At 35.1% G+C, this 17,095-nt stretch overlaps 1 protein-coding gene across 1 annotated transcript in view; it reads left to right on the top strand.

The window, feature by feature from the left end:
* The window catches only part of LOC132519260 (uncharacterized), a 31,281-nt gene that overhangs the window by 3,852 nt on the left and 10,334 nt on the right, over positions 1 to 17,095 (top strand). Inside the window, exons 2-5 of the mRNA XM_060147193.1 lie at positions 1,093 to 1,163; positions 4,162 to 4,258; positions 5,841 to 5,942; positions 13,026 to 13,184. Coding sequence (XP_060003176.1) covers positions 1,093 to 1,163; positions 4,162 to 4,258; positions 5,841 to 5,942; positions 13,026 to 13,184 — 429 coding nt within the window. The remainder of the gene's footprint in view (positions 1 to 1,092; positions 1,164 to 4,161; positions 4,259 to 5,840; positions 5,943 to 13,025; positions 13,185 to 17,095) is intronic.

Here is a 17,095-nt window from a genome sequence, read left to right as displayed (position 1 = left end):
TAATCAGGAGTGTGGCTATTCAAGTCTTCTTAGGTAACTTTCAGGTTCCTTTCACACTTCTAAAGTCAATTAGTGGGATTCCATATAATTAACTGTATTTAAGGTATTATGGATAATCATAATACCTTGCAAATTTTCTCCCAAAGAATGAGCCTTATAAGAAACAAGTAGGGACTTCCCTGGTGGTGCAGTGGTTAAGACTTCTCCTGCCAGTGCAGGGGACACGGGTTCAATCCCTGGTCCAGGAAGATCCCACATGCCGCGGAGCAACTAAGCCCATGCGCCACAACTGCTGAGCCTGTGCTCTAGAGCCTGCAAACCACAACTACTGAGCCCATGTGCCTGGAGCCTACGCGCCACAACTGCTGAAGCCCGTGCACTGTAGGGCCCACGTGCTGCAACTACTAAGCCTACGTGCTGCAACTACTGAAGTCTGCATGCCTAGAGCCCATGCTCTGCAACAAGAGAAGCCACCGCAACAAGAAGCCCACGCACCACAACGAAGAGTTACCTCCCACTCGCCACAACTAGAGAAAGCCCGCGCACAGCAACGAAGACCCAACGCAGCCAAACAAACAAAAAAAAAGAAATAAGTAGAAGGGATCTTAGCAATTATTTGTTTAATAGAAAGATGTCAGTGAATAATAATGAGTAAAAATTTTATCTTAATCTAAAAAAAGAAGACTGCATAGGTTATTCAAAGACTAAAAGCTGAATACTTTTAATCCATTAACATTTTATGTATAGCTTCGTAGAAGTCACTGAAAAGATATTTGATTAGATAGTCAAATATTTTCCCAGTCATATTAATAATGTGCTGTGAAAAGGGCTAATTAGTGCAACTTATATTTGCACACTTATATGTATATACACAAAGTATATGTATATGTAATTTTAATATTTTCCTTCATATTCATATGAACATTTCATGATAACTTGCCTCTTACCATGCATTATGAATAACCACCCATTAGTTCTCCTAGGAAACAGTTGTTCCTTAATAAACTAAACAGAACATTGATAAATTAAGCAGATGAGTAATAAAAGACACTACAATCTTCTACAAAGTAAATGCTGACAATTTATTTTTAGGAAGCAGCGGCAACAGTGCTTAAACTAGTGCTTCTTAGAGCTGAACCAAAGACCATAATTCAAATGGGAAGGTAAGGTATATTCTAATAAAAGTCTATTTTTTAATCATTACCAGCTGATAATTACAGTGATAATGACATGGGGAAAAATATTTCTTATACAGACTCTTGACTGAACTCTCAGAAAGGAGAACTTCTATATGTAAAAGTATAAAATCATGAATGAGAATGATGAACATTAAATTCAAGATAGTGGTTACCTCTGCAAAAGAGAAGGGAGGAGAAATTGAGGAAGGGTATACAGGGGACATTAATTGTATCTGTAACATTTTGACTGAATGGTAGGTCTACAAGTGTTCCTGTTATCTTATTCTCCATACCTTTTTAGTTATTCCCAAAATATTTCATTAATAAAAAAGGAAACTTCCACTTGAAAATATCTTTAATAACATCACTCTACTTTACTTGGGACATCACATGGTATGGATTAAACTATGTAATGTCCCAAGTAAATATTTTGCTGGTAAAACAGGTGGGGAATAAGAGAGATCTATTATTTTTAGACTCATCATTGTCCTTTTAAGACGAGGTGTGTTTTAACCTTTATATTGTAAAATAATACAAAAGCCACATCAAGCAAATGTATAGTTTTATGAAGTTTCTCAAAGGACCTCCCCCAACCAACTGCAACTACCATCTAAGCCAAAAAATAGAACACTGCCAGGTATCCCCAAAACTCCCTACCATGTATCCTGCCCCATTCACAGTTTCCTCCCTCCCCCCCAAATCAACCACCGTTCCAAATTCTGTAGCAGTCACTTATCCTGTTTCTTCATTGCCTCAGTACCTAAATAAGCATCCTCAGGCACAAGAGCCCAATTCTGCCCATTTTTTAATTTGGTGTCTTTTAAGTCTCTTTAATCCACATATTCCCCTCCACCCCTTTTCTTTCCTTACAATTTATTGTTGAAGGACCTATAGAGTTTCGCTCAGTCTGGTTTTGCTGATTGCATATTCAAAATGCAGTTCACCATGGTCCAAGTGGCTGGATCCAGTGGCCTAATCCCTTTGGCAAGACTGCAGGTGTTTTTTCATCAGACGGTATAAAATACCTGCTTATATCTCCTTTTGGCATGCTAGTAGCCATTGATATTCATTGCCTACACCCTAGAGCCATTAATTTATTGGGGGTTGCATAATGGTGATATTCTAGTTTTGTTTTCATTTGTTAGCTGGAATGTTATCAAAAAGAGATTCTTTCCTCCTCTACTCTTGGCTTACCTATATTGAACATTCTAGTTTGAATCTTTTGAGGACCTCTTCCCTGAACTCCAGACTTGTATATCCAGCTGCTCATTCCACATATCTGTTGGATGTCTGATGGGCATCTCAAACTTCTGTCCAAAGCCACGCCTCCTGCAGTCTTCCACATACCACCTTTCCAGTTCCTCAGGCCTAAAACCTTCGGGATCCTTGACTTTGGTCTCTTTTACTTCCAAACCCAGCCCATCAGCAAATCCTGTTGTCTTTACCTTCCAAACATATTCAGAATCTGACAACCTCTGCCACCATCTCTTGCTTGGGTGACTTGATATAAAGTTAAGTTCTTTTTTTTATTATTTTGTTTTTTATTTTTAAGGATTGCACTCTTTAAAGTTTGATTTAATAACATTTTATAATTATGTAAAACATTTATATGGCTCCAAAGTCAAATCTACAAAATGAGTTTCCTTCACAAAGTCTAATTTTCATCGCTCTCTTCACACTACTCTCTCTCCCTCTATGTAGGTAACCATTTCGAATAAGTTCTTAGTTTATCATTTTCCTTTTTTTTTTTTTCTATAAGAGACACATACATATATTTGTACTTCCCTTATGTTAGGAAATGAGACTGATACATAAATTGCAGTACATCATACACACTTTTCTCCATCTTGCATTTGTCAGTTAACAATATATCCTAGTCATCAGGTATTCAAGATTTTTAATATTTAAGGATGGTTTCTGAGTGTTACCAATAACACACTAAGCATAAATTTAAAATCACATCCAGTATCAATTTAGAACACATATATAACTTTTGGAGAGATGACAGAATTAGCAACTCTTTTCCTGTGAAGACTCCTCCCTATTTAAAAATAAAAATATTTTCCTAGTGGATATTATGCATGTCAATTAATATCATCATTAAAAATATTTGTAGCATATTGTATTCATGATATGATATCAAGGATTTATATTGAAGGGGCACATATCTTAAGTTTTCTGCCCCTGGGATTATCTTTTCTACCTATTTTTGAGATGCCTCATTCTCATATCTATCCAGTTTAGCATTTGAACAGGCCTGTTGCCTGTTAACCATTTGGATATAGAGTGCTCAAAAATGACTAGATTAAAGCCTAGGCACCAAGCAACTATTTTGGTTGCCATATTCCTAAATTTTCTGGATTGTTGGGTAGTAAAGATGGAAGCACTTTCCAAGAGTCTTCTAGCCTCCTAATAAGTGAGTCTGAGAAGGCACAAAAGGTCTAGAAGTTGGAGTGGTCAGGAAAAGCTACACTGGATTACTATAGGGGAGTTTAATTCCCCCTCCCGGACTCATCCTGTGCTCTAGAATATTTGGTCTTGGGAATTTACAACTTTCAAATTCTAATCTATCATAATAGAAAGCCAAGAAGTGCCAAAATTAAATATGTCTACCTAAAAATATAAGGATAGTAAAAATCAGTGAACATAGCATTTTGTCTTTGATCAGAATCTAGATTCAGTCTTGGAATGAGAATGACTTCCATCAAAGGCATGTGAAATATATATGATTAGATTATTAGAATTTTCTCTATTGTAATTTATTTTTATTGATGCAATTTTAAATGCATATTCACATTTTAGAGAGTTTTTATTTAACATAGTTTAATTTTTCAAAGGTATGAAAGATTTCTAATTATTCTGATTATAAAAAGTTATCTACATAGTTTTTATACTATTAATGAGAGCTTGAAAATGAAATTAAATTCTCTGTATCAGTACTTAATTTAATATTATCATGTAACTGAATGTATTCTTTTCAAAGCTTTGTCTACCATACTCTCTTTATTGACGGAATCACTTACCTATGTGCCTCAGACAATGCCTTAGATACTGTAACACCATCTGCATTTCTTAAAAATGTAAGTAATTTCTTTTACTGCTTTGACTTTTTCAGTTATTGAAATTATGAGGTCTGTTTTATAGTTTATTGGTAATAATGTCCCTAACCAAAAGCAGATCTGTCTATATAGCAGAGCCATTAGTGACTTTCAGAGATTTCTTACCTTCATCCCTCATCTGTCTTCTGCTTCTACAATTCCCCTAACTCTTAAGCAAGATCTACAAAGATGATTAACCCAGATCATCTTTGGAATCTCTCATATTTATTTTGTTCTTTAAAAATAAGAAAAATTAAGCTTTACTAATATTTAATATACCTTCTCAATAGCATATGTATTTAATTTTCAAATAATTATAGATAAGACACTTCTGGCAGAAAATATGAATCAATTATTAGTTAAATGAAAAAAAATTTTTTTAATCAAGATATACTACTTTTAGAGAACGTTTTACCTGAAAGTTGCCAACAAATATGAAATATGATAGAGTACTTATGTGTATGTACTTATACAGATACATGAGATTTTATAAATTTCTTAAAGCCTAGTTAACCTTCTCAATAGATATCATCTACTGCTGACTATCACCCAGTGTCTAACTTCCAACTAGAATAAGACTGTGAAAGGCAGTCTCAGAGACAGACTAGGGCTAAACCATTATTCTGGTAATTTTATGATCCAAATAGTATGTTTTTTTCTTATTTTAAAAAGTTAATAATACTAATCTTCAATTTTATTCACAAATATATAATTTAGGAAAAATATTTTAACAAAAAATATTAATGGAAAAATCGGTCAGCTGTACTATAGTTATTAATAGTTATTCTCCAGTCACATTATGCATATATTTCATTTGTTTAGTGTACCAACTTGTTTTAACACAACTCAAACTGTAACCATATATAGAATCAAGGATTATAAGGCCTAATATTGTAATTCACTCTACATTTATGCCTAGACAATTGTTAGCATCTACATGATAAACACTGTTAGCCATTTAACTGACTATACTCTAATTTTTTTTTCCCTCTCTGCCATTATGGAAAAACATCCAACTTTTCCAACTTTCCAAAACCAGACTGCATGATTTTTACCACTGCTTTTCGGGTGATACAACATTAAGTACAAACAATTGTCAGAATTCCTTCTTAAAGCTTTGAAATATATAACAACCCTATAGGGTTTGGAAGATAGTCTCATGACATTTAGTTGGGATTGTTTTGTTATCATTGAATGGATTTTGAGGGTGAGAGCAGGAGGGGAAAATGAAAAGCACTTACTTAGAGAATATCAGTGACTCCTATCCTTCCTTGTCTGCCAGAGGTGAACATCTGCAAGTCCCCTCAAGTCTTCAGAAATACCAATACCAAAGAATCAAGGTAGCACCTGCAATCTCACGATACGAGATATGAGATATGAGCACACTTTTCATTAATACTGCATCTTTAAAATAGAAAAGATACCCTGCCACCAAAATTCTAGAACTGTTCTGGTTTCTTTTATTGAAAGTTTCTGCCAGACTTTGCTTCAAATAAACACTTACTATGTAATTCTCCAGTTGAAATTATCTATATAATTTAAATATTTCCATTAATTTCCCCAGGTTAGTGAGACTTTTCTGAGAAATCCTTTGATGTCACAAGAACATTTTTCTCCGTCAAATGCAGTTGCTACAGATTTTCAACAAGTATTAGGAAAGTATATGGTATGTAACCTCCAAGTGTGGTCCTAAACATTGTCAGTATTACATCTGACAAATCAGTTAGGAATTATGAGTTAAGAGCTGTTAAGGTGAATGAGAACTAAGAACTTCTATCTCTATATAATGATAAGGAATGATATCCATGAAATATTGATAAATATTGAATAAAGCAAGACAGAGAAAATATATATGGTATACTGTTATTTACTTACCATCCTTGTATGCAACCATTTAAGAAAGAGGGAATAAATACAAATATGTTTGCTTATAGCAAAAAAAGGGGGGGATGGGGGGACAAAGGAAGGATAAACCAAAAACATTTCAGTGGTTGCCTGTGTATGGATGGGGACAGGAATAGAAACTAGACCTCTCTGAATGAAACTTGTCTTGCAAATTCAACTTGGAACCATGTAAATATTTTACACAATTTTAAAAATTATAATAATCATAATCATTGTGTAAATATTTTACACAAATATTAAATTAAATATTTTTAAAGTAGTCCCTCAGCAGAAATTAACATTGTAAATCAACTATACTTCAATAAATTTTTTTTAAAAGAGTAGTCCCTTTTAAGTGAAATAAGACAGTCACAAGAGGACAAATACTGTGTGATTCCACTTATATGAGGCACATAGAGTGGTCAGATTATTTATAGAGACAGAAAGTAGCAAGGTGGTTGCCAGAGCCTGGGAGGAAGGGAGGAGGAGAAGTTATTGTTTAATGGGTACAGAGTTTCAGTTTGGGAAAATAAAAAGGTTCTGGAGATAGATGGTGGTGATATACTTAATGTGAACATACTTAATGCCACTGAACTGTACAGCTAAAAATGGTTAAAATTGTACATTTTATGATATGTATGTTTTACCATAATAAAGTTTTTTTCTTTTATTGAAGTACAGTTGCTGTACAATATAAGTTACAGGTGTACAATATAGTGATTCACAATTTTTAAAGGTTATACTCCACTTATAGTTATTATAAAATATTGGCTATATTCTGTATGTTTTACAATATATCCTTGTAGCTTTTTTTTTTTTTTTTGCTGTACGCGGGCCTCTCACTGCTGTGGGCTCTCCCGTTGCGGAGCACAGGCTCCGGACACGCAGGCTCAGCGGCCATGGCTCACGGGCCCAGCCGCTCCGCGGCATGTGGGATCTTCCCGGACCGGGGCACGAACCTGCGTCCCCTGCATCGGCAGACGGACTCTCAACCACTGCGCCACCAGGGAAGCCCCCTTGTAGCTTATTTTTTTCCTAATAGTTTGTACCTCTTAATCCCCTACACCTACCTCACCCCCCTCCCCTTTCCTGACCCCACTGGTAACCACTAGTTTGTTCTCTATATCTGTCAGTCTGCTTCTTTTTTGTTATATGCCTTAGTTTGTTGTATTTATTAAATTCCACATGTAAGTGATATCATACAGGATTTGTCTTTCTCTGTCTGACTTATTTCACTTAGCATAATGCCCTCCAAGTCCATCCATGCTGCTGCAAATGGCAATATTTCATTGTTTTTTACAGCTTAGTAGTATTCCATTGTATATATGTATACCACATCTTCTTTTTGTTTTGTTTTTTTGTTTTTACCACATCTTCTTAATCCATTCATCTGTTGATGGACACTTAGGTGGCTTCCGTATCTTGGCTATTGTAAATAATGCTGCTATGAACATTGGGGTGCATGTATCTTTTCAAATTAGTGTTTTGGGTTTTTTTCGGATATATACCAGGGAGTAGAATTGCTGGGTCATATGGTAGTTCTATTTTTATTTTTTTGAGGAAGCTCCGTACTGTTTTCCACAGTGGTTGTACCAATTTACATTCCCATCGTCAGTGTATAAGGGACAAACCAAATATTTGATGATACTAAGGAATATTTTTGGATGTGATCATGATGTTGTGGTTTTGTTTTTTAAGAAAAACAAGGCCATATCTTTTAGAGATACAGATTGAAGCATTTACAGATTAAAATAATAGACTGTCTAGGATTTGCTTTAAAATAATACATTTGGGGAAGGAGTAATCAGTAGTAGTACAGATGAAATAAGATTGGCCATGTGTTGATAACTGCTGAAAGTAGGTGATGGGTACACTAAACAATTCACTCTGCTTCTGTATATGTTTGAACTTTTCCATAATAAAATATTTTAAGTATACCTGCATTAGTTTTCTATTTATGGTAACAAATTTGTATGGTGGGCTTCCCTGGTGGCGCAGTGGTTGAGAATCTGCCTGCCAATGCAGGGGACACGGGTTCGAGCCCTGGTCTGGGAAGAGCCCACATGCCACGGAGCAACTAGGCCCGTGAGCCACAACTACTGAGCCTGCGCATCTGGAGCCTGTGCTCCGCAACAAGAGAGGCCGCGATAGTGAGAGGCCCGCGCACCGCGATGAAGAGTGGCCCACGCTTGCTGCAACTAGAGAAAGCCCTCGCACAGAAACGAAGACCCAACACAGCCAAAAATAAATAAATAAATAATTTGTATGGTAACAAATTACCACAAATCAGCAGCCTAAAACAACACACATTTTATTATCTCACAGTTTTTATGAGTCAGGAAGCAAGGCATGGTTTAACTGGGTTTTCTGCTCAGGGTCTCACAAGGCTTCAGTGAGTGTGTCAGCCAGACTATGTTCTCATCTGGAAGCTCTGGGGAAGAATCTGCTTCCAGCCTCATTCAGATTGTTGCAGAATTTATTTCCTAAGAGCTGTGCGAGGGATGCAGCTTTTTGCTGGCTGTTGGCTGGAGGACACCCTCGGTCCTAAAGACTGATAGCAGTTCTTTGCCACAAGGGCGTCCTCAGCACAGCTGCTTGCTTCTTCAAGGCCAGCAGAGGAATCTCTCACTCCAGTCTGCTAAATATTATATAATATGATGTAATCACAGGAGTGACCTCATCACCTTTGCTTCCATTCGTTAGGGGTAGATCACACTGAAGGGGAGGGAATTTTATAAAGATGTGACTCAGTGGGGGTCCCCACAGGGTGAGTCCACCACAATGCCTGAAGAAGTAACTAAGGATAGATATATTAAATTTGTATATTCTCTTATGGAGAATTCTGCAATATTCAACACAGCTAAAATATATAATTAACATAGCTCCTGAAAACCCTGCGAAAATATGCACATTTTAAGCAGTTAACACATCTGACATCAAAGAAATTTAACATGTATAAACTAACCTGGTGCGCTTCCTATCTGTAGAAAATTTTATAAAAGGTGTTGACTTTTTTATACTATGATTAGAAAAATGCACACAGCAAAAAAAAAAGTAGTTTTGAGAGAGTTTTAAATATATTTATATATATAAATGTACCAAATGCCATTGAATGGACTATGAATACATTATCTTAACAAAACTTAGATGAGTCTCTTAATCTTAAAAGATTAAGCATTTTTTAAAAGGAGAGAAAAAGAGAAAAGGAATAAAAAGAAAAATCAAAGATTCACCATTTATCTTAACTTGATTATGTCTTTTTTTAATTAATTTTTATTGGAGTGTAGTTGCTTTACAGTGTGTGTTAGTTTCTGCTGTACAGCAAAGTGAATCAGTTATACATATACATATATCCACTTTTATTTGGATTTCCTTCCCATTTAGGTCACCACGGAGCACTGAGTAGAGTTCCCTGTGCTATATCTTAACTTGATTATGTCTTAATAAAAAATTTTAACCCATGAGCCATAGAAGCATCCACTAAACATTTCTTAACACAAGCCACCAAAACCTTATTTCCAAATAAGGTCACATTCACAAGTATCCAGAATTAGGACTTAAAAGAATCTTTTTGGGGAGACACATTTCAACTAGGAATTCCCTCTTTTCTACATTCCAACTAGTGAGCTCCTCACAGAACATTAATTGTAAGTTGCATGGTCCAGTGACCAAGATCAGAGTTCTGTTTAAGGTGGATTTGATCACTTGCCAAAGAGCAGGGGATTTTAATATCATTTTTAGATTTAAAAATAATGCTCATTAATAAAGTGAGATAATACAAAAGTATAAAAAGTGAAATATAAATATCTCCTACAATCTCAATCAAACCCCCCTGAGGTGAACACTCTTAACAGTTTGGTGTGTAAGCTTCCAGAATTTATATATATATTTATTTATTTTTATTTATTTATTTATTTATTTATTTATTTATTTATTTATATATATTCACAAAACTGTGATCATTAGTACAATAGGTAAAGGCTTAATCTCTAGAGCTTCTTAGTCTGAATCCTTGTTTTGCCTCTAGCTGTGTAACATTGGGCAATATATTAACTTTCTCAGTCTGAGTTTTCTTATTTAGAAAATAAAAGATGAAAAGAGTAGTACTTTATATAATGGTTTGGGAATTAAATGAACTATACGTGTGAAGTGCTTAAAACAGTGCCTGCCACATACTAAGTGCTTGATAAGTTATTATTTAATACTCTTCTGCAGCTGCAGCTTACTTTTTAAATATAACACTATATCTTAGAGATCATTTTTTATTGAAGTATAGTTGATTTACAATGCCATGTTAGTTTCAGGTGTACAGCACAGTGATTCAGTTATATATATATATATATATATATATATATATATATTCTCTTTCAGATTCTTTTCCCTTACAGGTTATTACAAAGTATTGAGTACTCTGAGTATCATTAAATATAGTTGACTGTAGTTCCCTGTGCTATACAGTAGGTCTTTGTTGATTATCTATTTTACAAGTAGTAGTGTATACATGTTAATCCCAAACTCTTAATTTATCCCTCCCCACACTGTCCCCCTTGGTAACCATAAGTTTGTTTTCTATGTCTGTGAGTCTCTTTCTGTTTTGCAAATGAGTTAATTTGTGTCTTTTTTTTTTTTTAGATTGCACATATAAGCAATATCATATGATATTTGTCTTTGTCTGGCTTACTTCACTTAGTATGATAATCTCTAGATCTATCCATATTGCTGTAAATGGCATTATTTCATTCTTTTTTATGGCTGAGTAATATACCATTATATATATATATATATATATATATATATATATACCACACCTTCTTTATCCATTCCTCTGTCGATGGACATTTAGGTTGCTCCTGTGTCTTGGCTGTTGTAAATAGTGCTGCAGTAAACATTGGGGTGCATGTGTCTTTTCAAATTACAGTTTTCTCCAGATGTAGAGGTCATTTTTAATATGGATAGAGTTGAAGACAAAAATAGCAACAAAGAACAAGAGCAATGAATAGAAAATGGTAACAAATATGGTAGATATTAATCCAGCTATATCAATAATCACTTTAAAAGTTAATGGCCTAGGACTTCCCTGGTGGTGCACTGGCTAAGAATCTGCCTGCCAATGCAGGGGGCATGGGTTCAAGCCCTGGTCCAGGAGGATCCCACATGCCGTGGAGCAACTAAGGCCATGTGCCACAACTACTGAGCCTGTGCTCTAGAGCCCACGAGCCACAACTACTGAGCCCACGCACTGCAGCTACTGAAGTCCGCGCACCTAGAGCCTGTGCTCCGCAATAAAGAGAAGCCACCACAATGAGAAGCCCGCGCACCACAACGAAGAGTAGCCCCTGCTCACCGCAACTAGAGGAAGCCCGCACGCAGCAACGAAGACCCAACTCAGCCAAAAATAAATAAATAAATAAATTATAATAAAATTAAAAAGTTAATGGTCTAAATACACCAATTAAAAGAGATTGTCAAACGGGATCAAGAAGCTGTCATGAGAATGAGAAGACAAGCCCAGACTGGGAGAAGATACTTGCAAAAGGCAAATCTGATAAGGACTATAACCCAAAATATACAAAGTACTCTTAAAACTCAACGATAAGAAAACAGACAACCCAATTTTTTAAATGGGCCAAATATTTGAATAGATACCTCACCAAAGAAGATATACAGATGGCAAATAAGCATATGAAAAGGCTCAACACCGTATGTCATTAGGGAATTGCAAATTATAGCAACAATGAAATACCCCTAACACACCTATTAGAATGGCCAAAATTCAAAACACTGACAACACCAAATGCTGACAAGGATGTGGAGCAATAGCAACTCTGATTCACTGCTGATGGGAATGCAAAATGGTATAGTCACTTTGGAAGACAATTTGGCAGTTACTTACAAAACTAACATACTCTTACCATATGATCCAGCAATAGTGCTCCTCGGTATTTACCCAAAGGAGTTGAAAATTATATATCCACACAAAAACCTGTATGTGGATATTATAGCAGCTTTATCCATACTTGCAAAGACATGGCAGCAATCAAGATGTCTTTCCATAGGTGGATGGATAAACTACAGTACATCCAAACAATGGACTATTATTCAGCACTAAAAAGAAATGAGCTATTAAACCATGAACAGACATGGAGGAAACTTAAATGCATATTGCTAAGTGAAAGAAGCCAATCTGAAAACACTGCATACTGTATGACTCTAACTATATGGTATTCTGGAAAAGACAAAACTACGGAGACAGTAAAAAGACCAGTTTTTGCGAGGGCTCAGGGAAAAAGAAGTATGAATAGGTGGAGCACAGAGGATTTTAAGGGCAGTGAAACTGTTCTGTATGATACTGTAATGACAAAAACATGTCATTAGACGTTTGTCAAAATCCACTGAATGTACAATATTAACAGTGAACCCTAATGGAAACTATGGACTTTGGATGATAATGATGCATCAACATAGGGTCATCCATTGTGACAAATGGACCACTCAAGCACAGGATGGTGATAGTGAGGGCGGCCGTGCGTGTATGGGGGGTAAGGAGCATGCAGGAACTCTGTAATTTCCACTCAATTTTACCATGAACCTAAAACTGCTCTTTTAAAAAGTCTATTCAAATAAATACACAATTTAAATTCTTTAAAAATCCACTGCTGATTGAATACATTGATATATACCCTCTCCTGCCACCCCCCATTTTTTCTGCATGATTCAGGTAGGACAGTTTGAGGCTTAGTTGATTCCTTATGCTGAAATACAAGTGAGATGAGCCTTTGACACCTTTGTTCTAATTTGTACAACATATTACAATAGATTTCATTTATAGAAAATAAAATGTATATTATATTTCACTTCTGTATAGATGAAATACAATAAAAATCAAGAGGACAACTTGATATCCGCACTGAAGAGTCAAGTAACTGATGTAAAATATGTTATGACCCAAAATATCGATAAAATTTTGGAAAGAGAAGAAAGATTGAATATCTTCACTGACAGAACAGATGATCTGCAAACAACTGTGAGTGTTACATGGCTGTCTTAATACCCAAACAGTGCTCTAAGTCATAGGATCATTGCCCTTGAGACAAACTGCCAAAAGCAAAAACATACTGGGACACTTGGTGAGATAATCCTATGTCACCAAATGATGGCTTTATCAAAAATTATTGAAGTGCAACTAAAATATTAAAAGAATAATTATAAAACAATCCAAATTTTAAAGCCCATTAAAGTAGAAAGTGGTTATTTGTGTAACAGAAGGGTTTCTTACATTAAGAAACACACAGGTTAGTCAACAAATAAATTGCAAGGGAAAAAAAGGAGAGGGAAACTTACCAATAAAAGGACTTAGAAGGTATATCAATTGCAATGTGTGATACTTATTTGGATTTTGATTCAAACAAACTATAAAAGTGAAAATTTACAACTTCATGAGACAAATAGATATTTGAACTCTAGCTGGATATTAGATGAGGTTAAGGAATATAACTAATTTTTAGGTGTGATAATGGCATTGTGGTTATGTTTTTAAAAGAGTCATTACTTATTAGCGATACATACTAAAATGTTGACAGATGAAATTTTGTAACATCTGAGATTTGCTTCAAAATAGTTTGAGTGGGGGAGTAGAATGGTGTATAAATTAAACAAAATTGGCCATAACTTGACAATGGTTAAATCTGGTTGCTGAGTATACAGGGGTTCATTATACCATCCTGTCAACTTTTGTATGTGTCTGAAATTCTCTATTAGAAAATAGTTTTAAAACAATCACCAAGTGTTCACTAGTTCCTTTTGAGCATTTTTTTTGGCCACATCTCGCGACTTGTGGGATCTTAGTTCCCCAACCAGGGATCAAACCTGTGCCTCCTGCAGTGGAAGCTCGGAGTCCTAACCACTGGACTGCCAGGGAATTACCCCGCTTTGAGCATTTTAAATTTTATTTTTACAGATCTTTTCTACAAACACAGCCACCATATAAAGCAAAGTATACACACTACTTTTTACTCATCAAGTTCTATTGATTCAACCTCCTAAATCTTTTTTGTTCTAAGCCTCATTTTTTTCACCTTTCAAAACAATTTACCAAGGTATTATTCACATATATTCATCCAGTTTAAGTGTGGAGTTTGACAAATTGTGGTAATTGTGTACAATTGTGTGACCACAATCAAGTTGCGGACTAGCTCTTCCATCCTAAAATCTGCCCTCCTTTGTAGTTTACTCTTCCCCAACCCTGACCCCAACCAACCACTAATCTGCTTTCTGTCACTATAGTGTTGTCTTTTCTACAACGTCATATGAATAGAATCATACAATACAGTCTTTTGTGTTTGACTTCTTTTACTTAATATAATGTTTTTTATATTCATGTTGTTGTGTGTTAATATGTTATTCCTTATCATTGCTAAATAGTATTCCACAGATAGCTAAATCTCTTTTAAACACACCTTCTGCCCATCCCAGTGCCACTCACTGTCTCACTCCAAGATCAATTATCTCGTCTGACTATGGTAATTCCCAGATTTAATTGTTCTCCCTATTTTTGGTTCTACTCTGCTCCAGTCATCCTCCATACCGACACTAGAGTATTCTTTTAAAATGCAAGTATGAGCGTTATCTATAGCCTTTTTGAAACCCTCTAGTGGTGCCCCTTTGTCCAAGCAGGGTAGAGTCCAACCTCCCTAACTTAATGAGCTTTCTTCTGATTATACTGCCAGTCATATCACCCAGAGGTCATGTCTTGTAGTTTATAAATCTCAAAAAATATCAGACTATTTGTAGTTCTCCAAAATACCTGTTGCATTATTTCACACCTTTATGCATACTGTTCCCTCTTTTTCCTTCCCCTGGAAAACTTCTACTCATCCATCAAAACCCAACTCAAGAATCATCTCCTCATCCATTGCCCAGACTGAGTTTATGCCTGTCTCATCTATGCCATCCCTGCACCTTGTATTTATTGATCAATTAAACAAATATCTTTTGAAGATCTACTGTCTACCAGGCTCTATAATAGGCACTAAGAATAATAAGGATGAATATGATAGCCACAACCCCAGCAAACAAGCACTCAATGTTAGTTAAATCAAACACTACTTACTTAAACAAAGCAATCCTCTACATTGTTTTTATAGCAGGAAAAAGATGTCACATCAGTTTGTATAATCTACAAAGAAGAATTAATAAAGTAAATCATTGTCTAGCATTGCAGTTGTTGTCTTTATGAGAGTTATAACACAAGAGTTCAGATAAAACTGTCCAAGCCATTTAGATCCATTCATTGTTCATTAATAAACATTCTTTGGGGGCCTGTTATATACAGGATATTATGCTTGTCATCTTCAGGGATAAAAGAATGGAATAAGATACTTGCCACAGTTTAATCTACTGCAGGAGACATATTTGTATAAACCTAACTGCAATATAAAGTATGTGTTAAGTGTCATAATAGACGGATAAAGCATAACAGCCAAACAGTGGATAACTGATAGTATCTACATTTTTACAACGCATTTTGAAATTAGTCAGAAAATTCCTTACCTCATTCAACATTTATTTCAAGTATGTGAAAAAGGTTTTTTTTTAATATTCATTTATTTATTAGCTGCCTTGGGTCTTAGTTGCGCACACAGGATCTTTTGTTGTGGCGTGCAGGCTCTTTGCTGCGGTGCACAGGCGCACGGGCTCCAGAGCAAGCAGGCTCAGTAACTGTGGCGCGGGCTTAGTTGCCCTGGGGCATGTGGGATCTTAGTTCCCAGACCAGGGATTGAACCAGCGTCCTGTACATTGCAAGACGGATTCTTAACCACTGGACCACCAGGGAAGTCCCTATGAAAAAGTTTTGAGAATAATATATCTAATACCCTTGTAATCATCAGCCAGCTTTATCTGGACTTAATATTTTGCCACATTTGGTTTGGGCCTTTGTTTCTTAAAGAAATAAAACTATACATAAAATTAAAGTCCCCTGTGTACCTTTCCCAAGCCCATTCCACTCCCTCACCAGAAGAACCGCTATCGTGAATTTGATTTGAATCATTTGTATGCATGTTTTGATTCCTCTGCTATATATGTGTAGCTATATATGTATCTGTAGTATTGGTTTGCATTTTTAAACTTTGTATTTATGACATTATAATGAACCTATCCTTCTGCAACCTGAGTTTTTAGTTCAACATCATGTTTTTGAAATGTATTCATTTTGATACACTTAGCTCTAATTTATCAATTTAGCTACTGACAGCATATCATTACTATTTTAAGAAATACAGAAATACTTATCCTTTCCCCTTTTAATAAATATTAACGTAGATTCCAACTTCTTTATTATGAACAACACTGCACTGAACACCCTTGTACATGTCTTTTAGTACACATTTACAAAATGTTTCTAAGACAATGGTCTATAGAGTTTTTTGATCATGCATACTTATTCATAAAATATTCTTGAGAATGCATTTAAATATATATAAATTATATATATTCTTCGATAGTAATGTTATATATTAAAACATACTAATAGAAATTAAAAGAATGAGACAAAGATGAAATAAATAAATTTTAAATAAATTAAAATAAATTTTAAATAATTTTTCTTAAGAATATTAAAACTGTCTAAGAAAAATTTTAATAATGTATTTTAATGATAGTGTGATTAAAAGTCAGATTTGATTACAAGTGACTATTTTTTAAGTCTCTAAATATGGCAGGTAGTGTTCAAACTAGAAGCAGAGATATATCCTCTTTGTCATTTTCTTGTTGTTTATCTTTGCCTTGTTAGTATAATTAACCCACATGTCTACTTTAGCTTAGTTAAAACTAAATAATATTACCCATGTATTACCCATAATTCACTTACCCATATAAATTGTAGGTATTGCAATACACTACAAGAGAGTGGACAAAGGGGTCCGCAGTGGCCAACTC

The sequence above is a fragment of the Lagenorhynchus albirostris genome, chromosome 4 (assembly GCF_949774975.1).
Source record: "Lagenorhynchus albirostris chromosome 4, mLagAlb1.1, whole genome shotgun sequence".
Taxonomy (NCBI): Eukaryota; Metazoa; Chordata; class Mammalia; order Artiodactyla; family Delphinidae; genus Lagenorhynchus; species Lagenorhynchus albirostris.
Note: the sequence above shows the minus strand (reverse complement) of the source record. Positions and strands in the feature narration are given on the sequence as shown.